Here is a 27,828-nt window from a genome sequence, read left to right on the forward strand (position 1 = left end):
AGTATAGGATATAATAGAAAATGTTTGGAAAAATAAAATAGAATGGACAAAGCAGAGAGATATAAAGTTACCTGGTATGTTCAGGGAATATTTGGGCAATTAATTTACAGTGGGCAATTAATTCATTTGGTAAATAGGTTTAGATAGCATTTCTAATGGCTGCACATTACTCCGTCATTTTGAAGTTTGAGTTTGGAATGACGTTAATGACATTAATCCTAGGTTTCCTATCCACCTATTAAATTTACTGGAACAGATTTCCAGTGACAATTCTCATACCAGATTTCTTGTCTATTCTAAATACTTTTTAATATATTGTAAAATAAATATTTTTACCAACCATCCTTATATATAGAAGTGTAACATGATATTATTTACCAAGTATAACTTTTGTCATCATCAGAGTGGGTAGTTCAAATCACTACTAGAACGCTAGTTAAACTGGATAAAATAATCTGTGCACAAACACTGGAGTATTACCAGGCTAAGAACTGCTAGATCAAAATTAGGAGAGGTTTTAAGTCAAAAGAAATGTTGGTATTTGGGCTGATTTCTTCCTAGAGTTGCCCACTAAATCCAAAAACGTCAATGGGCTCATAGTGTGAATGAACAGAATTAGACTCCCATGGCATTGTAAGGAACTGGGGATATTGGTAAACATTCTAGGCTTTTGAAACATTATAGGATTTTAAAGACTCCACTAGAATTTTAAGGATATGCAAACAGAATATGTTTCACAGGAACTGAAGTCAACCTTTGAATTACATCAATCTTGATGATATGACAATATTAGTAATCTTACCTCAGCTTGGTACCTCCAGAGTAAATTCTTCTGCAAATAGACTTCAAATTACCTATAGTAATTGATTAAAAACTATCAATACTACAAAAAAAAGCAAGACAAGAACAAGAGACAACATAGAGTACAAACAAGTCTACAGGAGATCCAGATAATGAACATATTAGAAATATACACAAAAATGATTGTGGTTATTTTTCTTAAGAAATTAAAGACAAGTTTAAGAATTTGACAGAGTGCTTGAATATATAAAGATGAAAATGAAAAATGCAAAAACTGTAAAATACAGTAACTAAAATTTACAAAACTCAAATGACTTCAAAGGCAAACTAAAACAGTCTGAAACTATGGGCCAATATCCCTCCCAGCTGAAATAAAAAATAATAATGAGCTCAGATCAGGGAGTGGCAGAATACCTGGTCAAAGTATAGGCACACTAGAGATTCAATCAAGCTGATTAAAATTTGATGACATATATACACTAATATGTATAAAATGGATAACTAATAAGAACCTGCTGTATAAAAAATAAATTAAATTAAATTAAAAAATTAAAAAAAAAATTAGAGACGGTGCCTGCCTAACTCAGTTATTAGAGGAATATTACTGATAAGCCCTTGACCCATCTAACATGCAGAAAAAAGGACTTACATTCTCTTGAAAACATTAAATCAAAATATTTTCATATATATATTTGTGTGTATATATGTGTATCAATTACATAATTATATAATCATATGTGTACAAAAATATAAATATTTATACTACAAGATACACTGTTCTTTTATATACAATGTCATAATGCAAAAAAACATTACAAAACAATGTCAGAAAGCATGTAAGTGTTACTACCCCCATCAAAAGAATAACAATCAATAAGAGGAAATTCACATTTAACACACTTATTAGAATTAGTTGGCTAAAATGCCCATGATGGATATGTGAATAATTTAAGAAAAAGATGGATATAACTAATAAATATATAGGGAATTTTAAGAGATATGTACATTTAAAAACAACAACAACCTAATGGATATTCTCAAACAGAAAGTTAAAAATTTAAAAATTTTTAAAAAGTCAACCTATATCAGTTCAAAATATCCTTCAAAAATAAAGAAAAAATAAAAACATTTTTAGAAAAATTTTATCCTCAAAAATTTTCTGTAAAATAATTAATTTGACCCTGCCTGATTTGATTAACAATTTCTAGAAGTAGGTGCAGTTGAAAAAGTACTATAATCTATGGATAACACTTCTCATATCAGAAAGACTCGGATCCATATCTAAGGAATACAGACTCACAAACAAAAAAATTGCAACTCAATATTTCCACAGTAAAGACCACACATATTTTGGAAATGCCCAGTTTTATACTTAAGGTTTTTTCTTAAAAAAAAAAAAAAAAAGCTACCCTTGGAAGCCTACACTGTACAGAATAATCAATACAAGACTGGAGCTGGGTTGACCAGGTTCTGAGTTCCTGGGAAGTCTCCTTCAACTGATAACCCTCATCATTCACTTTAATACAAATGTAGAATTAAAGATGAAAATAAACTAGTAAAGAATGAGGCCATGAGCCTCTTTGATTGGTGCAGAGGTTATGAACTAAGATTCTATACCCTTGGAAAACAAATGGATTAACTTTCCACTTTGTCTAAGAGTAGTTCTGCTTCCTGCTCATCCTGTAGTTACTCTTAAGTTTGCCAACAGGGCTATTTTGAGGAAGTGTTTGGAAAAGAGGGAGAATGAGGAAGGCTAAGATATTTACCTCACTTACTGGAAAAAATGAAAAAAAAAATTAATTCTGCATTGGAATATAGAAAAATAAATATTTTTCCAAATAATTATGAAAATTTTGTGAAGCTATTGGTCACTTCTTTTCTTATATGTTGTTTCTTTTAAAAATTAAAATAATTGATTTTCTCAAAATCTGAATTTTGACCTTGTTTTTTTCCTCTGTTTTATATTTGACTTCTCTTTCATTGATTTCTGTTCTTACCTTTCTTATTTCTATCTTAAATTTACTTTTGGTTTAAATTGCTATTTTTTTCTAAGTTCCTCATATAAAGTACTAAAAAAATTGATTTCAAGCTTCCTTGAATTGTTATATATACTTTAAAATCTAAAATTTTCCTTCTAAACAGCTGTACCTCTCAAAATTTACTGGGTTATATCATCATTATGCATTTTAAAATATTTCCAAATTTTCATTCATTTTTTTTCTTTGATGTTTGAATTTTTATGAATGGTGTTAATTAATTTACAGCCATATGAGGTTCTTTTTATTTAAAATTTGTAGTTTATTTTTATCTTATATCTACTAATTTCTCATCTTTTAAAAATGTATTGCCAGCAGTAAACTGAACAATAAACCAAATTTAAAGTCTAATGTCACCATTTGTGATAGAATTTATTTCAGTAGATTTTCTCCTCAAAATGAAATTCACATGAATTAAATGTAATAAACCCCTTAATCCAAAAACAATGTGGTGGTTTGTTATCTGTTTATTTTCTAATTTTGTTCTTTTGTCCATTTGTGGGATTAAAACAAAAGATCAATATTTCCCTGTGAATGGGCTTTGAAATCCTAACTCTGTGCAAGGTCTTAACTAATGTCTTCAGAATTTTAAGTGTCTTAATATGGTAATTTCCTGGAATTTCATTGAAGGCACAACTTTCTCTGACTATAAATCTCCGAAGCAGAGGAGAGCTGAATTCACTCATGAACAATTGACTATGTGTTTGTATCTGCAGAAAGACAGAATTAGGAAAGCAAGGAAATAATTTAGTTCATATGTTCTGGTTCATATGAAAAAAAAGTAAATGAAGGACTAGTATACATTTGTAAACTTGGGAAAAAAATGCCTACGATCTTTCCTTAACTATAATTGAATTAGCCTCATTTTGGTTGGCAAAAGTATCTGAATTTTGCATTTCAACAACCAGTTTCTAGTCTGATTCATTTCTCTTAAGTGTATGTAAGGAGGTTACCTCTAAACCTAGATGAGATAAAACCAAAACGGATATATGGGCTTCTCTAGAAGCTCTAGAAGGGTCAGGTTCAGAAGATATGTGTTTCATCTCAATGCTTTCCCAAGGCTCAAACTCAAAGCAGCTGAAAATGAGCTTCTAGAACTGCCCATATGTCTGTTTTGGTTGCATCTCACCATGAAATTGGACACTATTTGATTTTTTATGGTTATTTTCTAAGTTTTTATAAATATACATATAATTTCAGGAAATAATAAGTTGCTAAAAATGTAACTTGATGTAAATGAGCCAAACATAAAAATAAAATGCTATCTTTGTGTAGAGCCAAGGAATCTATAGAAATTTCCTGTGGTTATTTCATTATACCCTCAAGCAGACCTGCGAGGAATTTGCTCATTATATTTTAAGGTCCTTTTAGCATTTAAGAAAAAAGAGGCTCAAAGAGAACCAGACTTGCCAAAGATGGCATTTCTTTAAGGAAATGAAAATGTCCCACTCTCTTCCTAAGTACATTAAATATGAGTGACACAAGTAACTGTATAGATCCCCAAGTTGAACTTATTTATTGTATAGATGTAGAACTAGAGAACTAGAAGCATTCGTTTCTCGGTCTCTCGGGAAGTTAATGGTAAGGCTAACAACAGAACTCCTAATTCCTATTTCATTTTAATGTAATTTCAGTTGTGCCACACGATCTCATCTTCTCTCTCCTTCAGTCATTTCTCTCTCTTCTTCTCCTCCCCATTATCATCACCATCATCATCACTATTAGAATGCTTGGGAAATATTCATGGTTTTTAGACTGTTACTGGGAAGTCTAAAAAGATCAAAATAATGAGAGAAAATACAGAAATTTTATTTAGCATCCCTGACAGAAATTGAAATAGTAATGTTGGGTTGCTCCCCTATGAACATAATCTTATTTTGTTTATAACTTCCATAAGTTTTGAAAATGTGATAATTTAAGATATAGCTATATGCAAATGCCCACTTTGGTTAAGTCGGAGCAGCCTCTGATGATTAAAAATTACCTGCGTATTTTAGACGTGAAAGTGGTTCTCTGGCCTCTGGAAGTACTCTAGATAAAAAGCAAACTTCCTTTTAAAGAAGAATCAGGGATAGTTTCAATAATATTTATATAGCCATAAAGTGAAGTACTCACACACAACTAGTAATTATAATGTTGGAAAGAATAAATTTGTAATATCACAACTGGTGCTGAAGTTAGATATAATAAAGTCTCATTTAAAGATATAAGTATCAAAGTATAAAAACTTTTATCATTATTTCTCAAGAAACTGTCCCAATCCCATACAACAGCTGCTCTAGAAACAGCCCAACCCCCACCTCTGAAACTGAACAGGACCCTGTGGAGTTCCTGGGCACAAAAGCCTTTCTGTGTCCCCTTCCCTGAGTTCCAAAGGGCAGGTTCAAACGGTTGCTAATCAAGGAAGGGAGGGGATGCAGAGATAAGGGAAGAGCAGTCAAGAAACACCAGGGGGCAGCCTTGGGGCAGAGTCCTGGTTCCCCCTCAAGGGAAACACATAACAATATCTTGGAGCTCTTCTGCAGAACTAAAACCACCACCAAATGAAGATGTTAACTACTTGATGAAGCATTCTTCATTCCAGAGAAGGTCACAGTTCAACCCTCATCACCTGACGCCAGATGATCTCTGGATTGAGGGAATGTGGGCCCTGCATGCACCACGATCCCTATCAGTAACCCTGCCCCTTGATTATAAAACTCCTTACAACCACTCCCCTCCCTCCCAGTTCCTGGGACACACAGTTTTGAGGGCACTAGCCTGCTGTGTCCCCCTTTGCCTGGCAAAGCAATAAAGCTATTCTTTACTACTTCACCCAAAACTCTGTCTCTGAGATTTAATTTGGTGTCGGGATACAGAGGCCGGATTCAAATCTTTTTTTTTTTTTTTTTTTAACATCTTTATTGGAGTATAATTGCTTTACCATGGTGTGTTAGTTTCTGCTTTATAACAAAGTGAACCAGCTATACATATACATATATCCCCATATCCCCTCCCTCTTGCATCTCCCTCCCACCCTCCCTATCCCACCCATCTAGGTGGTCACAAAGCACCGAGCTGATCTCCCTGTGTTATGAGGCTGCTTCCCACTAGCTATCAATTTTACATTTGATAGTGTATCTATGTCCATGCCACTCTGAATTTATCAGGATCAAGATAAAGTTCTCCCTATATTCCAGCAACAGTGATTCTGGGTCTTCAGTTCCCTACAAAAGCAGCCCTGCTCTCTACCAGATTCCCATTATCTCTTTCACAGATCCTGCCCCAACTAGACTTCTGATTTCCTCCTGCTGCCTTCCTTGTCCATCTGTTACACTCAATGTCTCTATGAAATTCGAACTCAGGCGTTCAGCTCCCAACCTCCTGCTGCCAAAGCAACTTTATTTCCAGGAATTGCCAGTCATGTTTTTACCAGCCAGCATGTGGTTCTTACTTCTGGGGATTAATGTATTTAGTTTCCCAGGAAACTCATCATGAGTCATTTCCATGCAATTGATTTCACCAATTTTTATTTATTTATTCTTGTCACATTAGTGATTATAGGTAACAGCTTTGTTCTCCCCTGCCTTAACTCCCATATTTTTTATTAGTCATGCCTCAGTAGTACCTTGTCAAACATCTTGTCAGCACCAGTCCTCAAAATAATATTCATTTAGCTCTGTTCTTAGGGAATGCATGATGAACAAATGTTCTATTACATTTTTTTTCAGGGAGAATGCAATCATTCATATACTTCTCTATATTAAGAAAAATTTTAAACTGGTTTTTAAGTGGGATTCCCATTTCTCTGAACTTACCAACTAGCAAGGTTAACCAAATAATGATTTAATTACAACAATAAGTAAAGCTGTAAAAGGGCAGTTCTTCAACATATAAGTACATTTAACAATGAGACCTTAATAACAATCTGAGATGTTAACAAAGCTTCCCAGAGAAACTATTTTATAAGCTAAGTCTGAAGAATGAGTAAAAATGGCTTGATCCAGGTAGAAACTGGAGCAAATATACCCAATTAGATGATTGTACCAATTTGAACAGAAATAATAAAACCTATAATTAATGAAGTCAGCATATCCACATGTACCCATCCTATATTGCTATCTCTGTCTCTCATTTCTACATAAATTTCTCCTTTTAGTATAAACCAACTGAACTTCAATTCTTCCCTGAATACGTGTGTATTTTTCCCCTCTGCTTCTGTCATTTCACTTCATCTTCATATATTTCCCCTTATCTATTCTCATAGCTTTTGTGTTTTCGATATTTAAGAGAGTCTCAACTTTTAGATTCATTTTTAAATGCCATTTCCTTTATAATTCTTACATCATCGAATAAAAGTTTTCTTTCCATCTTCTGAAATTGGAACTGAACTGAGTTACAGTGAGATTTAAAGAGTGAGGTAATAGGGATAATATGGTAGAGTGAGTATGGCAATCTTGAATTAGACATTTATTAGTCAATTACTATGTGTAAAGACCCCATTTCCTGACCTCAGGAGAGTTTGAAAATGGAATTCCCAGGCTCATGGGGATAACAGAGCAGGGATTTTGTTGCAAATGCCTTCTGAATGTACGGGATTAATAATATCAGTCATTTTTCACTCACTCCCTTGGTCAGATATACTTAGATACTATAAACAACAGGCTCGTAAAACTAAAAAGATACATATTTATCAATTGTGAATAGAGAAGGTAGCACACTACCTACTCATATAAACACACACAAAATCAGCCACATTACCATATTCCCACAACATTTCCAGTCATCATTGTACTATAGGTCTTAGCCGGAGCAGTAAACAAGAAAAACATATAAAAGGCATAAATATCAGCAAGGGAATAAGAAAGTTGTCTTTATTCACAGGTATAATGTTTGTCTACATAAAAAATCCTAAGGAATGTACAAAATTACTACAGAAAACTCTATTTTATTTCTATATACAAACCAAAAAGACATGAAAAATTAAGTCTAAAATATATTGTAATGACAACAAAACATATAATCTAAAAATATATTTCAAGATTCTATATTCCCATATTAATACTTATAAAATACTGCAGAAAGAAATTAAATAAGACTCAAATAAATAGAGACATATCACAGATTGAAAGCTGTTCAATATCCCTAATTTACAGATTCAATACATTCTTTTTTAAATTAATTAACTATTTTTTTAATATCTTTATTGAAGTATAATTGCTTTACAATGTTGTGTTAATTTCTGCTGTATAACAAAGTGAATCAGTTATAAGTGTACATATATCCCCATATCCCCTCCCTCTTGAGCCTCCCTCCCATCCTCCCTATCCCACCCCTCTAGGTTGTCACAAAGCATGGAGCTGATCTCCCTGTGCTAGGGAGCAACTTCCCACTAGCCATCCATTTCACATTTTGATTCAATATATTCTGAACAAAAAAGCCAGCAGGCATTTTAATAGAAATTGAAAAACTGATTCTAAAATTTATATGAGAGCAGGGATAGGCAAAATAATCTTTAAAAAGAGAATTAAGTGTGGAAGTCTTTTATTATCTAATTTCAGGACTTAATATAAAGATATATTAAGATATTATGGTACCGCAAAAAGTATAAGTGATTATTCGGGGGAACAGAATACAATTCTGAAATAGATTCACAAGTATACTGTCGATTTCTTTTTACGAAGATGCCAAATCAATTCAAATGCAGAAAAATGTATTTTCCACAAATGGTATTAAAATCACTGGATACATTTAAAGGACTAAAAAAAAAAAAGGAAAAATGTGTTGTGCAACAATCTTATACCTCTGCTTAAAACCATTCAACAGCTCTTGTTGCTTTTAGAAGAAAGTGCAATGCTGAATTAATACTAAAGACCTGGAGAAAATGGCCCCAAAATCTTTCTGGTCTAATTTCAAGTCATTCTTTCCTTTCCTCTCAATGACCAGACAAAATGGCTTTCAGTTTTATAATGCACATCTCAAGACTTTGGTCCTAAAAACACTTCTGCAAGCCCCACCTACCTATGCCCTACTTATTCCTTAGACCTGTTTCAAATGCAGTTCCTCTGGGAATCTTTTCTTGACTTCTAAGACTAGATGAGGTTCCCTTGATGTATGTTATTGTAGCATCAAGGACTCATTCACAGCTCATTATTTTATATTTGCTTTCTCTGTTAGACTTTCAGTCCTGTTAGAACAAAGAGCACACATTTTTTTACTCTATTTTTCATTATGGAGTAATACACAAAACAATTTTATTTTAAAAGATATATTCAACAATATATTTCCATAGCAGAGATTTTGGCTCATGGTAGAGGTTTAATGAAAATATTGTGAAAATAGTAATACTGGCAAAATATTTGACAATGTGTTCTGAGGTGTGACTAATTAAAAACAAACAAACAAACAAACATGGGTACAGGGAGTTGGGAAGGATAAAGCTGTTCTCTGTAATTACTAATGAGATAAACATTGATAAATAGAAATTGTTATATCAAGTGCCTAGAAATGATTCATGAGAGAGTTTCCTGGGAAACTGAGTATATTTATTCTTGGAAATCAGAACTGGAAGCAAGTTGATAGACAGATAATCAGCAGCTTCTGGAAAGTTAGTTGTGGGGGCAGCAGCCTGGGACTCAAACCCCTGGGTTCACAGTCTATGATGTTATGCATCTGTGGAAGCATGCAGCAGGAGGAATTCGGAAGCTAGAAGCCAGATAAGTGCCAGGTGGTGTCCTCTTCGTTGTGCAGAGTGGGATTAAGTTAATGAAATCTGGATGACCACTATATTATTCACTATACTATAATTAATTGATGAAATAGAGAAAGAATAAAATCTTTACTCTGGGTAATTTATAATGTGCCAGAGACTTGGGACAGAGGAAGATGCAGTTTTCTGAGTGGTAGAGGCAAGACATCAGTTCAGGAGTTGTGTTTCTTGTTGTAAAAATAATACAGTTTTCTTATTTTGACTATCTACCTGAAATGGGATATTATATTTAATTTCAGACATAATTGTAGTATTATAAATTCATTGTCTCCACCATTGAATTTTAGTGTTTGTGATCACTTCATTATACTGCTAGTTACACTTAATAAATCTTTGAGTTGTTTTTATAAATTTGCTTGTTTACTAGTTTTGGTAGGGAGGATAATGGCCTCTTAAAGTTATTTATATACCTTTTGAATATGTTACGTTATGTGGCAAAGGTAATGAAAGTAGCAGATGTAATTAAAGTTGCTAACCAGTTGATGTTAAAATAGAGATTGCCCGGTGGACCCAACATGATTATAAGCATCCTTAAAAATGGAAGAGAGAGGCAGAAGAGTAGGTCAGAGTCATACATTGTAAGAAGGATTTGACCCACCATTGATGGCTTTGAAGATGGAGGAAGTGGGACATTGGCTAAGGAATTCGGATGGCCTCTAGAAAACAGAAAAAAAAGAAAAGTAAATAGGTTTTCCCCTAGATCCTCTGGAAAGAAATGTAGTCCTTCCAGCACCATGATATTAGTCCAGTGAGACTGCCTGAATTTTGTCCTACAGACAAATTAATAAATTGTTGTTTAAGCTATTATGTGTATATGTATGTGTGTGTGTGTGTATATATATATATATATATATATATATATATATATGGCTTATTTGATATAATTTGTTATAGCAATAATTTAAAAACTAAGATATTAGTATATTCCTAAAGTCAGAAAACTTTCCACTCCTGCATCTCAAATTGAGAGACATTAATAGATGAGGCATCATCTTGGCCAAAAACTTCAGTTGTTCCGCATGAGTGTTCTGCAGTTGCTTATGTTTTGAAGTTTAAAATTTGATTATTTCTTTGGTTGGAGATTATGCACATGAGATGAACTTGAATCATTAAGATTCATAAGCAGGACAGTTTACAGAGGAGTTTACTGTTTATCATTTAAATTTTTATAATGCAGTGGCTGATGAATTTTTTCCCAATTTTTTTCATTATTCCTTTATTTTTTTCCTTCTAACTATACAGTCACCATAACTATTTCCTAAACATGGGGGAGGAGAAGGAAGAGGGATAAGAAGATGAGGAAGAGAAGGAGCATATGAGGGAAGAGAAAAGAGAGGATGGTACAGTTTGATGGAATAAATCCATTCTACTTCATCACTCTACTATAACTTGCTGTGTAATCTTGTAAAATTCTATTTAACTCCCTTATGTTTTATATTTTATCACGTTGGTAGTAAAGGAAAAAGTAAAGAGAACGTGATGAGAAGACTGAGAAATACTTATAAGACTAGGTTTTTGCTAAGCCTCTCATACCCTGCAACCCATATTCTAATTTCAGGGATGTTTGAGAATCTTATAAAATAAAGATAGGAAAAATATTTGAACATTACTTGTTTTATATGGATATTAAGTTTCCAGTTTTTATTATATTATGTCAGTATGTTACTTTGTGTAACACTTGGATGTCAGAAGAATGGCATAAAATAAAGAACATCCAATCTTATTTCAATATACAATTGAAACATTCATTTTTGATAATATTAAAGCTTTCTTCTTTTCAGTTAGATTTAGTTTCTATGTTGGCTAAGAACCCAGGTGCAACCACATACCTGCTGAGCCTAGTTCCTTCCCATGTAAGTTTGTTGTCTGCCTTCTTATACAAATGGTGATAATTAGAGCAGACTGAAAACAGTAACTGGGATACAAGGATTTAGTCAATTAAAAAAATGAGAAAATTTCCACCACTGTGATAATCTAAAGCTCAGAGGTGCTCCTAGTCTAAAAATGTACACCCACACACTAGTTTTCCATTTTAATACCCTTTATGCACATGCCTCATCATAGAAGTCTAAATTTTATTCCTACACTCTTAAAACCACTCTCATACATAATATCTTTAGAGATGCATGGTCCATGTTTATCGTGTGAATAAAGATATTCAAATCTCTTGGATTTTCTTTTAGAGAAAGTCTGTACCAAGAAACTCTGGGCATCCAGGGAAAACTCTTGCTTAAAAAAAGAAAAATATCTAAGCCTAATCAAAATTAGTTCATAGTCCCCCAAATCTGAGCTTACCAAAGCCCATTAACAGAAGCAATGACAATACAAATCCTAGCTGACACATTACTAGTAAATAACAATATTCACAACATATTTGGATAGCAGAATAAAGAGTTTATTAAAATCAAATTATTTGACTTTCTATCTATCTTTGGGAGAAGAACAAAACCATAAATTCTATCAACAATTCAATTTGAATTTCTCATTAATTTTGTAGGTTGACAGAGTTAATCTATCACCCAGTGTTCGAGGGCTGGAGAGGTAAAGAGTTGTGGGTGATCGGGGAATATCAGAATACTTTTCAATGGAGGAAATTAAGATAATAGATAATCACAGTACAGAATCTAAATTTCTTAATGGATTTGGCTCTTCTACAAATTAATCAGTAGAAGCCAGATCTACAGATTGACCAGTAGCAAGATGAACGGAAACTCCTGGAAGGAAATTTGATTGGGGGCCAGAATCTGGATCCACAGCCCAGGAAAGGGAAGCCACAGACTCCATAACCCAGAGGTCTGAAGCCATGGGATCCAGAGCCCATTGAGTAGCAGCTTCTGTATCTAGAGCTCAGGGAGAGGCAACTGCTGGACTTAAAGCCCAGACTCCCAGCATAAGTTGTCCAGCAGGGACTGCAGAGCCTGGAGGTCCTTGGGCCGTAGCGGGATGTCTGGCAGGGAAAGGACACCACACGAGATGTCTGGCACCTGATGGGTTCATAGCAGGTCTCCTGACAGCCACGTAATAGAGAGGAGCCCAGCAGGCAGGTGCTAGGAGAGCAGAGGTCAGTGCTGTAGACCAGGTTGCTGGGCTGGAAGGAGCCTGGGTAGCATAGATAGATAGCCTCCAAAGGAGCAGGAGGAGAAGATTCCAGGGCAGCCGTTGTAGAACATGTTGACAGGAGGTATGAGTTCAGTTGAGTTACAGGGAGAAGATTCTGAGTTTGAATTTAACCTTCTGGACAAGGGTGTATATATATACTCTCAGCAGTAGATGTGGTAACCTACAGGGTCATTTTTTACATATTTGTGCTCCCTCGTTTACATGTGTGTAACTCAGTAATCTTCTCTGTAATTGCAGTTGGAATCGTTTTCCCCATATTGTATTTATGGGTGCTATAATTTTGGTGCTATAGCCAAGGCCAATGAGCTACACCTATGTCAGAAATGCTATGACTGTTTCACACTAATGCTTATCCCATCATAGTCAGGAAATGGTGAGATAAGCATCATTTTCCTTTTCCTCTTGTCATAATCCTTGGGTGTTTTGTGTCTGGCAATGATGAGAAAACACTTTTCTCAAATGGTGGTTAAATAAGATAAAATTATTTCTCTTCTTTGTCAATGGATCAGAGGTGCAACTTTGGCTTGAATGAGGAATCTACTAAATACTGACCTTACTTGTCCCTATGTTTTCTCGTTCTCCAAAATTATTGCCCATCTATTACATTCTATTACACATGTGTCTCAGATACAATGGAGAGGAAAAAATATCAGCCAGGACAAACTGAATATCACTGATGGCTACAACCAGAGAGAAACCTGGACAATTATTTGGAGACATAGTGACAGTGAGGGACAGAACCAAGACAGAGTCACAAGTGCAGGCCAGTTTGGACCCTTATGAAGAGAATCAAAGAGCTAAGAAATATTGAGATGAGGGAAGGAAAAATTGAGTTTTAGATTCAGTGTATCTGATATGAGGCCTGTAGTCTTAACAGATTCTCATCTGTATGTGTAGCAGCCCTGAGAATTTACTTCTCAGATCTTCATCTGCAGGAGGCTTGATTGACCAAGGGCCCCCCCATGCTATGGTCTGAAATCTAACACTTCATTGGCATGGAAGTCTTCCTTTCCATGGGGTTGCTCCCAGGCAATGACTGAGTATAGCAGAGACACATGGAATCCTCTGATGGCCAACAACTGAGGATTCTCCAGTGGCCTTGAGGAACTATCTTTAATCTGTGACTACCTGGGGCATGTCCTTCCCTCTCTTCTTCACTCTGGTCAGACTCACATGGAAGTCTGACGTCTCCTAGCCTTCTTCACTCCCTCCCCCAACTCTTTTCTCCTACAGACATTTCACAATAAAATCCTTGTACCTTTAATTCCATCTTGGTGTCTGCTTCATGAATGACCTGTACTAACACAGTAAGTTATGGAGTGACTTTTGCCAGCCCAACTATGTCTATTCCAGGTCTTACAGATTCGTTGCCAAGAATCTATCTGGTGTTACTGATTTTCCATTTCCTTATTTTTTTAACAATATATTCTGCCCTTTTGTTATTTCACTCTTTTGCTTAATCTGGGATTAATGTACTTTCCAATTTCCACTCCTTAGTGTGGATATGGATTAAGTGATTTTCAGCCATTCTTCTAAAATGTATGCATTTAAGGCTATAACTTTCCTACTAAACACAGTTTAATTTTCATATTTTATATTTTATTGTGCTTTCTTCTTTGAGGATGGATTGTTTACAAGCATAATGCTTAATTTCCAAATATATGAGGATTTACTAGTTAATTCTGTTGTTCTAGTTGCTATTGCTTCTTAGCTTATACCACTATGATCAGTATATGATCTATTTTGGTAAATGCTTTGTGGGCACTTGAACATAACTGATATTCTGAAGTTTTGACTGCAATGTTTTATGCATGTTACTTAGGCCATATTTGCTAATCATGTCATTAATATTTTCTATGCCCTTATTGTTTGTTTGTCTGTCATCTGTTTCTATCAGAAGTGAAAGAAGAGTGTTAAATGTTTAGTTGTGATTGTGGATTTGTATATTTCTCTTTGTAGATTGTCATTCTTTTTGGTGTGACAGCTTGAGCCATCTTTTTCTTTGTATTTATTGTGTTTGAAATTTGTGATGGTTCCTTAATCTGTGTGTCAAAGAATTCCCAGATGCACTTCTCTGTTTTGCATGTTAAACATTCTAAATGCTTACCTTAAATGTAAGGGAGACAGTCATTAAATTTTGTCTTAAAGAAGCAAAGGCAAGATAAGATTTAAAATACAAAGGGGAGACTCTGGTGAGGGAAAAATGCAGGAAATCTGAGGATGTTGAATCTCATTTACACATTTTTGGAATTAAACTAATTGGTTGGTGGGTAGTAAAACTTTCAGACTGGACATTCTGTCTTCTACATGCCAACCCGGGTTAACAAACAAAATTATTTCAGTTATTTAATAATTAAAGAAAACAATTTGGAAGTTTAGTTTTGGAGCATTTGTTGCAGGCTATCTCTGGGTAACGTTTGCTAAAACCCATCTTTCAGCCATCTCAACCTTAAGGCAGCTCTTCTTATTTTCCTCATTACTATTTCACATGTGAGATGATGCCTTTCATCAATTTTGATAAATTGTCAACTATAGTCTCTTCAAATATTGTTTCTGTCCCATTCTTATTTCCTTTTTACCCTGAGATTCTAATTATAAGCAAAATACACTATTAAACTATGTTATATATGCCTCTTACAGTCTTTTCTCTATTTTCAATCTTTTTGTCTTTTTATGCTTTAGTTTGGGAATTTCTTTCTATTCCATCTTCTAGTTCACTAATTGTCTATTCAGCAGTGTTTAATCCCCTGATAAAACATATAAATTAGGTTTTCCAAATCAGTTATTATTTTGTAAATTTCTAAAAAAAAATTTCAATTAGTTTCTGTTGTTTAGTTTTCAGATTTCTGCCAAAATCTTCAATCTTATTTTTAATTCTTTAAACATAACTATTCCTTAATAATAGTATTTTCCTATTTGCTATTGTTAAATTATTTACATAGGTATTTTAATGTCTGATTTTGACATGTCCATTATATGGATTGTGTATTTCAGATTCTGTTTTCTGCTGTTCTGTTTTGTTCCAGTCTTATTTTCTCATATTCCTGCTATATTTTTAGAGTAAGAGATATTTCATATATATTTTAAAAACCTGGGTGACTTTACCTCCCTCCAGAAAGATTTGCTTATGTTTTTGGAAGGCTGCTAAGATAAAGATGTCAGAATTCTAGATTATTTTAATCCAAAGAGGGATTGAGATAATTCAAACCTGGGCTTCAGTTCTTATAGGAAGCTGTCTATTAGCAACTCAGTTTTACTTCTAGGAACTGGTTCTCCATGGTCTGGGATATCTTCCATGGTCCCAAGTCTTTGGTAAGCCCAAAATTCGAATTTTATTTCTCTAGCCCTGTTAGTTTATGAAAATTCTCTCAACCTCTTAGCCACTACTTTCAAAATCAACATATAATTTGAAGGGAATAGCAACTCCAGATATAGGCTCATTTCTTTTGATTTCAGTTCTGACCCATATAGTGGCTCTGTGACTCTGGAACATTTTGATATGTCTCTGAAGTTTTCAAACACAGATTTTTTTTTTTTTTTAATTTCTCCAGCTTTTCTATTCTCATTGAGAGGAATTGTTCAATGTTTTAAACAATGTTAGCTTGCTAATTTTATGTAATTTTGAAAGGTTTATTTATGTTTAGAATACATAAGAACATTTCAAATAAGAGAGTAGCTACAGTGAAGGTGACCATTTAAAAGTCTGTTACAGCAGTTTATGTAGTAATAGATGACACCAGAAGTCATGGAATTTAAATGCTGCTGTTGTGAGTATCAACCTTTCTTTCTAACCCTGTCTCCCACCCCCATACCACTTCCCGTGCCTTACACTGTTACAATATGGCCTACACTCCCCGCGTGCCTTCATACCTTTCTGATTGTCTCATCCCGTTTTAACCTTCCAGACCTTATTTTGTTCTGTTCCATATTTATTGCATCTTTGCTTTTCTAAGTGACACCCCACTCCCAACGGAAGCTGTCCACACCCTGCCTACGTCTCCTGGGTAATCATCTGTACAATCTGAAGGCTGATTCTTCGGGGCATCTGTAAAGCTCTGCCTAAGGACTTTTTCACTTCCCAGGGCATGCTGAGCCCCTGCACAGAGAATCCTCCACTAGAACTGAGCTCCAGCTGTCTAAAGTGGCACCTGGCTTAGTAATGCACCCTGAACTGCCTTCCTTCCATTCCCTGTCAATCTTCCCACCCCCTGCAGGTGTTTACTGTGATCACCTCCCAAGTATAAAACTTGCCCTTGAATCCATGTTCTCAAGCTTTGTTTCTAGATAATTTATAGAAAAATACTTGGATGCCTCATTAATACATTTACTGAAAAATCTTCGATGTTTCTCCACCTTGTAAAATTGTAATTATAGCACAAGGAACTATACTCAATATTTTATAACTTATAAGAGAAAAAATCTGAAAAAGAATATATATATAATATGTACATTATAAGTGAATCTGTGCTGTACACCTGAAACTAATGCAGTATTGTAAATCAACCACACTTCAATAAAAATAAATAAATTGTAATTTTAAATTCCTAGGGAAAAATACCAAGAATATATTACAAAGGGAAATGTGCTTTAGTATTGTATGTGGCACATTTAAGAAAGGCAGCCATGATATCTTTGTCCAATGAATATATTTTTAAGAACACAGAATTCAAAAGTCTTCTAATCTATGTTGGATAATAATAAAGAACATATTTTGTGGCTAATAGGTAATACTAGATAGTGATTAAAGGGGATCTTTATATAAGAAGTATTGGCTTTTGTTTATTGTTTCAAACTTAGATGATTAATAAAAGAAAGATCCCCAGCAGGTTAGTGACCAGTTGACTGGTAATTTGGAGAAGAGCAGTAGGTGGGTGCCGACCATTGTAACCTTCATCTATGGATGAGATTCTGCTGGAAACACACCTCACATATCAAAACTATTTTGTTCATAACATAAGGGTTTAGACTCTGCAATTAAAAATTCAGAAGTCACTGGATGCACAGCTCAAAGGGATAAATTTTACATGAAATATATATCTCAATTTTTGTTATAAATAACTCAGTTTAAAAAAAAAGAACAAAAATAATGGTGGAGGTTTATGTTACATAGAACAAACAATATAATCTCTGGGCTTAATTTAGTCCACGTTTAGGGAGTTTACAAATTCTTCTTGAATTTATATTAATTTAAAGTAGATGAAAATTTAGCAATTTAGAGCAAAAGGAAGAGAAGAATACCTCTTGTCAGGGAATAGTCCTTGAACAAGGAAACTGGAGTAACTGAAGACAAATTCACTCAGTTTCCCAGTTTTGCCAGATAAATTTATGCTCCCCTTTTAACTCAGGTATTTTATATTTAAACATTTTAAAAATTTTGTCCAGCTTTATTGAAGTATAAATGACAAATAGCAGTTGATATATATAGTGTACAATGTGGTGTTTTGCTATAGATATATATTGTGAAATGATTACTGAAATCAAACTAACATATCCATCACTTCACGTGGTTACAATTTGTGTGTGTATGTGTGGTGAGACCGCTTAAGATCATCTCACTTAGGAAATATCAAGTATACAAAATAGTATTAGTGATATCATTAACTATAGTTACCAGGCTGTACATCAGATCTGCAGAACTTATTCACCCTGCATAATTAGAATCTTGTATCCTTTGGCCAATATCAGAATAATTTTAGAGTTGCGTTTGAAAACAGAAAAAATGGGGAAGGAATAGTGTCCACAGTATTGTATCAATTAGACATTTTACCTACTTGCTGAGGCACAAAACAAGGAGAAATGAATTCTGGTCTTGAAGAACAGAAAATAAAGGACTCACCAAGTAACTATTTGAATTGGGTGTATTTACTTCTTTCCTCAGTCCTCTTCCTTCTGGAAGGTCTACGTTATGTTACTTTTAAAGTTGCCATAGATTTTATTGATAAAATTCAATATTTTTAACATTATTATTTTTTGTAAGTTTATAACAGTTTTATTAGAAAATAAAATAAGAAAATATTGCCATCAACCATAACACTATATTTCCTCGAGTCTGGAATATAATTTAACTGGTTTTATTCTAACATTGAATATTTTGTGAATGAGCTAGAAAGTATCTGTTTATACTCTCAGAATATGAAAAATCTAGCAAACTTTGTTTTTAAACTTAGAATCTATAGTTAAGGAGAGGCTATAAATATATATACACATATATATGTATATGAAAAAACAGAAGAGAAAGTCTAAGTTAAGCACAGAAAAAGGAGGAAAGAAAAATGCCACTGTGGGGACAAAAAGAGAGAAGAGAGAGAGAGATTCATACGTTCTGCAGAGGAAAAGAGAACTGGAAAGAAAAAAACCTTCAAACTGCAGCTCTGCAAGTGCCAGTAAGTCATTCAAAGCCTGTGCAGAGAAAAACTAGAGACATTCCAAGACAATAGAAGTCCTAGGTATTTATAAATGTAGATGATAAAAGGGACATGTCAAAATTCATAAAATATACTAATTTTGAAAATTTTAATTAAGAAGACATTAGGAAACAGACAGTAATTTGAGTGCAATAGAAAAAACAATTTTCTTGAGCCTTCTCTGCTTCACTTTCATTTGTTTCCTCCCCTCATCAGACTCGTGTTTCCCTCCTGGCTGAATAGAGATGGGCCCAGATTGATCTTCCCTGGTACTATTTCAACTGAGCCTTTTTTTTTTTTGTCATCTTATCTTTACATACACAGCAAAGTGTCTTTCAGCTTCTAGCCATTTCTCTCTCAGTCTCTTTGTTTTAACTATTTTTTGTCTCTCTTCATTGAATTAGAGACACACTGTAACTGTGATACTTGGTGTATTAGTTTTCTATTGTTGCCATAACAGATTGCCACCAAGTGATTTTGGAGAATGGGAATGAATGTTGACAAGGTGGATCATTCCAGGAAGGATTCCATCCAGCTAGAAACTGTGCCTCTGATCCATTGTACCAGAAGAAAATTGATTTTGTCTCATTCCCCACTCTTAGGAGGAAAGCATCTACCAGCAAAACCAGATGTGGATACACAGGAATCAGATTAGCATAAACCAGAGGAAAAACTTTCCTGGTCTTGTTGCTTTCCTGGCCATCATGGGATGTGCATTAATGTAAAACAGTCAACATTTCTGACACAGCAGTAGTCCATTGGTTTTGGCTATAACAACAAAATTACAGCGCCCATAAAAACAAATGCGGAAAACTATTTGAATGCAACTGCAATTACAGAGAAGTCTATTGAATTACACATATGCAAAAGAGGAAATCTAATGTGGGGACCATGACCCCATAGGTGCCACACCCATTGCTGAAAGTATATAAATGCCATAGTGCAGGAGTGACATTCAAGCAGAATCTTCTCACAGTAACTCAGCTGAACTCACATCTCCTGTCAACATATCCTATAATTGCCACTCTGGAAACGTCTCCTCCTTCTCCCTTGGGGGCCACTTGTGCTACCCAGACTCCTTCTACCCCAGCAACCTGGTCTACAGCACTGACCTCTGCTCTCCCAGCACCTGCCAGCTGGGCTCCTCTCTCTACAGTTAGGAGACCTGTTATGAGCCCACCAGGTGCTAGACGTTCCTTGTGGCTTCCAGTCCCTGCCAGACATCCTGCTACCACCCCAGGACCTCCAGTCTCTGCAGTCCCGCTGGACAACTTACGCTGGGTGTCTGGGCTTTAGGTCCAGCAGCTGCAATTCCCTGAGCTCTGGATCCAGAAGCTGCTACTCACTGGGCTGTGGATTCCGTGGCCTCAAACCCCCGGGGTTATGGAGTCTGTGGCTTCTCTTCCCTGGGCTGTGGATCCAGATTCTGCCGTCCAACCTACTTTGCCTCCAGTAGCTGCTAATCATCGTGTTACAGACCAACATGTGGATTCGGTTTCTATCGTTCAACTTGTTGAGAGTCTAGATCCTTTCAAGTACTGAGATCAAAGTCTCTGCTCAATACAGCCATCATTTTCATTCTCACCATTTACCATTGTTCTTTTATTCTTAAATCATCAGTTTCTTGTATCATCAACTTTTGAGAGACTCTGTATTTAATGAATAACCCAATATGAAGTCCTAATATCTGTGCTATTGATAGAAAATATGCTATTGGATTTTCATGGAAGAGCAACTGAAAATGAAAATCTTAATCTGATAAATTTATGTTGTCATCTAGCACCGAAATATATTGTTCATCTTATTATTATTTGCCTATAGTTTATTTAGGATTTGGGAATTTTAAATAAAGATCAATATGACTCTGAAACTGGGTTTGGGAACACACATTTTGATAGATTTGAGCAAATTTCTTTTGTCAGTGCATATGTTCCCTACTGGGGGTATTTATTTCCTGGAGGTCCATATTTTGTATGTCTCAATATCAGTGACACTTGTCTGAGAATGGAGGCATGGATTTCTGCTGATAAAGGAAAACAGAGAGATTGGCACATAACTAGAAATGCAGGCAACAAGAATACAATATAATTTTTAAGATAAGGTTACACATAGACCAAAAACATACCTGAAAGTCTAGTATCTGAGTGTGGGTTTTCAGCTAAGAGAAAAGATGAACCTTAAACAACTGCTAAGATAGATGTTTTGCTCCCTGTTGGATGGCATAAGAAGTGCCATGATCCTTCCCTGAGCCTGGTCCCTGAGCATGAGCCATTCCTGAGCCGTCCCTATCAACATATGTAAAGAGATTCACAATGACCTTAAGTGGGGAGTAACTGGGTTAAGGTGGTGTGGGAAAACCTCCTGATGCTTCTCCAAGGTTCAAACTGCATCAACTAAGACCAACACACCTGAGCAATGCTGAACAAACATTTGTATCCATTAGTCTTAGCCTGAACCCCTCTCTCCCCGAAAGCAGAGCTGAAGTCAAAACCTTGGGTGCAGACAGTGTATTTGCCACGAGACCCCAGGGAGCTAGTTTGGGAGACCATGGAAGGTGAAAGAATTAAAGACGAAAATTTCACAAAGGGACATATTTTTTGGTTGACTTTATGGTGGGCAATGGGGACTCAATCGTTCAGGGACCTTTTAGGAATGTATAGAATGACTTTTGGAATTGTCCACCCCAGGATCTGATCAACAGGGGGAAGCATTTATGCATCAGCTTCTGTCTCCCATTACTAGAATGTTGTCCCTGATGTTGGTTACTTTCCTGGAACCTCATTACCTGTGCACAGAGGATTCATAGTGTGTTCCTTTTGTTTTCCTGGCTGTGCCCTCTGAGAAGGCCAGGTAGAGAGTGAAAGAAAAGTTGCCTATGCATGAAGGGAGAGACTGTGCAAAGATGGTTGAAACCTGCATGAAATTGTTCTCCATAGCTGTGCCTGGGATCATAGGTGAGAAAATGAGGATATAACGGAGAATACAAGGGTACCAGATACACCACTTGCATTTAATGCTCAAACATCCTTGTGAGAAAGACAGACATTGTGTCATATAGACCTTGAAGGACATGAAGGAATGAAAAGTCAAAAGGTATTAGAATCTTGCCCAAGGTTATACATCAAAGATCTAGTAGAATCTGATCTCTTGAATTAATCTTTTCTTGTTCTTTCCTGAAGTTTTTTAAAACTCCTTTTTTAACCAAGATCCGTGAGTATTTCTCTACAGAGATTGCTTTTTCTGAATAGACTTCAGCTCCTATTGGATTTAGTTTCATTAGCCTCATGAGCAGTATTCATAATAAAGAGAAAAATAAAAATAAATGCAGCATTTAGGAGAAGGAAGCTAAAGAAAGATGAGCTAATTTCTCTTGAAAACATTTGCATTAACCATAATATTTAATAATAGTCCAAGAGAAATACTTGATTACCCCTCAGGAAGATATTGCTAGAAATCCTGAGTGCTATGACAAATCCTATATTAATTATCATTATTAATGTCACATTATAATGTTCCCTTTCTCAATAACTAATGCTATGAACAAGAATAGTGAAACAAAACAAAATGAAACCCTCTCTTTCACAGCCACACATACAAAATTTCAATACCAGCAACCAAAAAATTGAAGATAATGGGTTTATTGTTAAAAATTAAAAAGAAATAAGAGATAAAGATGATTCTTATATAACTTGGCACATTTCTTATCTTCCCTCGAAATTCCCCCAACACAAACACTGTCACTCCTAGAAGATTTTCTCTGAAAAAAAAAAAAGTAAAATTACCAAACTGTGACATCTCACTAATCTGTAAACTGCATTCCCATTTTGGTGAGTCAGATTGAAGGAGCAAGGAGTTAATCAGGATAAAATCATAGGAAAGTTCCTGCAGAGAGAAAAGTAGTATAATTGGATGCAAAAGTAACATAGAATGTGGAACAAAGATTGAGAATCAGGCATTGAAAAATGTATAGCCCAAGCAAGAGACAAAAATAATTTCCCTACGTGTGTGTTTTGCTATGTAAAATAACATACTAATGACATAAAAATCAACAACACAAAGGCATGAGGAAAACAATAATACAACAGAGGTGGAAGAGGTGATTGATGAGGTAGGGAAAAACATGCCAAAATAACCTACTCTGGGTATATACAAAAATGTTTTAAATCTACAGTTTCTACTCTGAGTAGCAGAATATTACAACATGTTTGGATTCAATTATGGGTTATATGTTTACAGCAATTACAACTGTATTTTTTATCCATAGAAATCTTACTTTATTGTTTTTACCATGATGTTGTCCTTCACCAAAATTTGTATTTTTATTGTTACTGAGACAACCAAAAATTTTATCTTTGATGTTGAACTTTTTAAATGATTTTATATTAGCGTTGTCAAATAGACTATTATGAACTTTCAATAGCTTTACATGGATTCTTTGGACTGCATGAAGAAATCAAACCACTATTGGAATTAATTCATTTTTGATTTGAAGCATTTAACAATACTGACATAATACTGGCTTCATTAATCCTTAATGAAGTTTTTCTTTTGCTAATGGAGGAGCATATCATCAGCTACTGCTTCATTTGTTGTTTTGTTTTGTTGTTGTTGTTGGATGTTTTTGTTTGTTTTTACTTGCACAAGAAAACTTAGCATTTAACATGAGTGAAAATGATTTAGAATAGTTATGTGACCTAAATGAAATGTATGCAACAGAGTGATTTATTAACACAGCTTTTGCAACTGCTAGTGATTAATCATCTTTGGAAGTAATTGTCTTAAAATTTCTATCTTTTGAAATAGATACTGATGTTTCTTCAGCAAAATTGTCTCTTTTATTTTTCATGTGGTAAGTAATATTTCTGACCCCAGTGGTGGAGAGTAAATGTTATTGAATTGCTGTACAAGTCATATATTCACCATCAATTTGCTTTAGTAATAGAAATTAAGTATTCACATTTTTAAATTAAATATGAACTTTTAGTTTTAGCTCTTTGCTCCTAAAAAGATATTTTTTTTGCAAAGTTTAAAGAAGAAAGATGTTCCCAAACAATAAAATGAATAGTTGTAGATTTAAACAATACGACATGTGACCAAGCCACTGTAGCAAGAGCATTTAGATTAATATTTATATGCTGTGTGCCGCCCTCAATTTTAGGCCCATGTTTTATGTACATCTAATCAGTAATTCTAAATTCCCCACTATCTCCACCTACTGGTAGTTTGGGGTGTATTATTGCATCTTGCAGGCTGTGGAAAGAGCCATAGCAGTACTGGCTAGGTTAGAATGACAAATGACCCTCCACCAAGATTTGAACATGTGAGCTGTCTGAGCTTGTATCTGAGTGTAATTTGTTTTCCATGATCCCTCTGCAATAAAAGGAGTAGTTCCATTTTGTTCAGGCAGGATGACCAAAGAAAGGATAGGATATGGCTTGTCTTCTTTCAGATTTAACACTGGTTAAAGTGAAAACTCTGTACACTATACATGTATGTCATACTCCACTAGATGAAACCATAGCAAAAGCAAAGTGGTTTCCTAAACTGATCATCACTTATGTTAACTCAATTATTCATTATAAATAAAAAGTGAAAACTCTAAGACAATTACCAAATGGGACTGGATGCTGAGACAAATGGATAAAACCAAGACATATGGTTACCCTGTGGGTGAGAATCTAGGTCATCTGTATCTTTCAGTAATGTTGTCCTTGACATAATGGATAAAAGTTTGGAGCATAACTGCTGATTCAGGAGTGATCAGCTGCTTAAATATTTAGTTGAATCTTGTAACAAGAGAATATTTGCATTGTTTTTGAGTTTCATTTTCTTTTTGTTTGTTTTTTTCCAAACAAATGTTATCAACAGAACTAAAAACATAGTAGCAATTGGGACTCCATCAAACTTGTATAACGGATTGTATGGAAAATGTTGGGCTTACTTGTTAATAAGTACTGGAATGTGTTAGATGTTTCATTTATAAACCAATTAGAAATTTCATTTGATTTCTTATATGCCTGTAAAGCTGGGAGAACTGGAATTCTCACCAAATCTAACTCACTAAAATCTAAGTTCTTACTGAATATCCCCATTTCAATTTCTCAAATATTTTAGAATGTATTTATGATTAATTTTCCTTCCAGAATTATATGATGTAGTCAATTTAATATACCTTACAAGTTGTAACTATTTTATATAAAAATATTCAAGTTTCTAACCCACGACAAAACCAAAGGTCACAGCTATTTGTTTGTAGTCTTAAAAATGTATTTTCAGGTTTTATCATATGAAGGTATTAACAGATGGAGTAAACATAAAAGATGAAATAATTTCTTCCAAACCTAAAGGACACTGGACAATTTTACATTTCAAAGTAAAGATTTTTTAAATGATGAATACAAGCTACAGAAATATCCAGCCAGATATTTAGAAGTAGTTTTGAAGACACAAAGTAAACAAATAATGTTAAAGCCAATATGTGGATGTCATATACTATATTTTTATTTAAAATTACAACATTTTTTTCTACTAGTAAAATTTGAAATAGACACATTAGGAGAAATAAATAGGAAATAAATGTGCTTCAATATTTTTGGCATGTTTCTTCAATGAATACATTTCCAGTTACTGGTATTCAAATTATCCCTAATCCATAGTAGGTAACAGTAGAAGTCAAATTTATAAGCTAAATGTAGGACAAACGGTCAATAAATAGTATAGATATTGATATAGCAGGTATTGCATTAAATTTCTAGATGTAGTAGGTATTGTGTTCAGGCATAATATTAGTAGAAGCCAGGTCCACAAGTTGGTTGGAAAGAAAGAGACTGGCAGCTCCTAGAAGAGAGGTAGGTCAGAAAGTAAAAGCTGGATCTACAACTTAGGGATGAGAAAGCATTGGGGCCACAACCCACTGATTGGAAACCACTGGATCCAAAGCCCAGAGAAGGGAAGCCACAATCAAAAGATTGAAAGTTACTTGGAGCCAAAGCCCAGAGGCCCAGAGAACAGAGTAAGTCGTCTGGCAAGGAATGAAGAACGTGGAGGTCCTCCGGTGGTAGCAGGACATCTGGCAGGGACTGGACACCACATGGAATGTCTGGCACCTGATGGGATCACAGCAAGTCTCCTGACAGCCAGTGTAGAGAGAGGATCCCAGATGGCAGGAGCTGGGAGAGCAGCGGTCAGTGCTGTAGACCAGGTTGCTGGGGTAAGAAGAGCCATAGGAGGAGCCTGAGTAGCGCAGGTGGTCCCCAAGGGAGCAGGAGAAGAAGTTTCCAGAGCAGCGGTAGTAGGACATGTTGACAGGACATGTAACTTACTCTAAGTTTGAATGTCACTTTTTCGACAGGGGCACTTATATAACCTTATCATTGACTGTGTCATCCACATGGTTTATAAAAACAAGTCACCTTCCTCTTTTTAATTGAATTGGAAAGATCAGCATAGTTATACATATGTAGTATTTGTGGTTTTACAACTGGAAAGTGCAGTCATGTTTGTGCCTTGGAATTCAGGTAATAGTATTGAATTTTCAAAGCTCTTAGTCATCCTTCTCTACCAAAGGTCACTGAGCAGATCACTCAGAAAACTTTAGATGTAGTGTCTGGGCTGAGGGAAGCTGGCTTAATTAAAAATAATTAATACCCCTTTCACAGTCTGTCTCAAAATCGTTGCCATCTGGATAGCAAAGTTGCTAACTGATCCACTCAAAGTCATTTTTTTAAAAACAAAAACATGCATTGATTGTTACCAGGAAGTGGAAAGTTTACCTAACGGACAGTGCCATCAGGAAGCAGCAATGGTAACATGCAGATGTATGAAGATTTTTTTTTTTAATCGGATCTCGATTTTAATGGCTTTAGTGAAATATTAACTGAGAGATCCCCTTATTTCTGATGTCCCTGCTTAAAATTGTATGCAAACTAATGAGTCAGTCTTAGTTTTTCTGTCTTCTGTGTGTGTCTTTACTGTAGAATGAGTTAAATATTAAATGTAAATATACATTTCTTTATATTATTTTGGAATGTTAGAGGTTATTTATCTAAGATGCTGAAAAAAAAAAAACAAACAAACATTAAAAGTGTGGCAAAAATGCCTAGTATTTCTCTCTCTAATCAGAGGCGATGTTTACCACTAAAAGGATTCCCCAGAATCTGAAAAATGCTCCTGTTCTATAGAAAGTTTATAAGGTAATTGCCTTGAACTTTTGGAGCAAAGGAGTCATCTTAAAGAGATTCTTCCTTTGCCTCAGGAAGCGACATATATCACTTTGACTTAAATTATTTTCAGGTGTTTCTGACAAGTATTATAAAATTTCTAAAATAATGGTCATTTTTTTGTTGTTGTTGTTCTATGGCTTGTATTCCACCTCTGTGTAGTAGGCTAATGAAGATTGACAACCTTGAAGAAGAGGAGAGATTAAGAAGGTTTATCTTTCTGTGGCTTCTGTGCTGTTTAATTTGTTCATTTCATAGAAAAACATTTCCCTTCTACTTTTGAACAAAAGTGCTTGGGTACACAAACCTCCATTTTGTTGAGAAAAGGATGCTCAAAATTACTTAATATCTGATCTCATAGAATATTCTTCCACAGAAATAGCTTATATAAGAGTGGATGACATTGAAGCAAGCAAATTCAATTTAGCTGAGTTAAATATTTATATGGATGTTTTGATGTTCAATAATTTATTAACAAATAAAACAGGAAGGTTTGGAAT

General features: G+C 34.8%; 1 protein-coding gene and 2 pseudogenes across 3 annotated transcripts in view; 1 reads left to right on the forward strand and 2 right to left on the reverse strand.

Annotated features, from left to right (window-relative positions):
* LOC309660405 overlaps positions 1-20,055 on the reverse strand; it is an 89,729-nt pseudogene extending 69,674 nt beyond the window's left edge. Inside the window, exon 1 of the transcript in view lies at positions 12,268-20,055. The product of the transcript in view is annotated as an uncharacterized misc_RNA (transcript). The remainder of the gene's footprint in view (positions 1-12,267) is intronic.
* On the forward strand, positions 15,982-25,192 carry LOC309660406 (keratin-associated protein 13-1-like; annotated as a pseudogene). The gene is made up of 2 exons: positions 15,982-16,017; positions 20,051-25,192. The product of its transcript is annotated as a keratin-associated protein 13-1-like (transcript).
* A 951-nt stretch (positions 25,193-26,143) lies between these two features.
* On the reverse strand, positions 26,144-26,435 carry KRTAP23-1 (keratin associated protein 23-1). Its single transcript, XM_082460665.1, is given in 2 exon segments — positions 26,144-26,295; positions 26,298-26,435. Coding segments are annotated over 2 exon segments (183 nt in total). The 5' UTR covers positions 26,410-26,435; the 3' UTR covers positions 26,144-26,224.
* Positions 26,436-27,828: the final 1,393 nt, after the last annotated feature.

Source organism: Balaenoptera physalus (assembly GCF_965194825.1).
Source record: "Balaenoptera physalus genome assembly, chromosome: 4".
In the NCBI taxonomy this organism is placed as follows: Eukaryota; Metazoa; Chordata; class Mammalia; order Artiodactyla; family Balaenopteridae; genus Balaenoptera; species Balaenoptera physalus.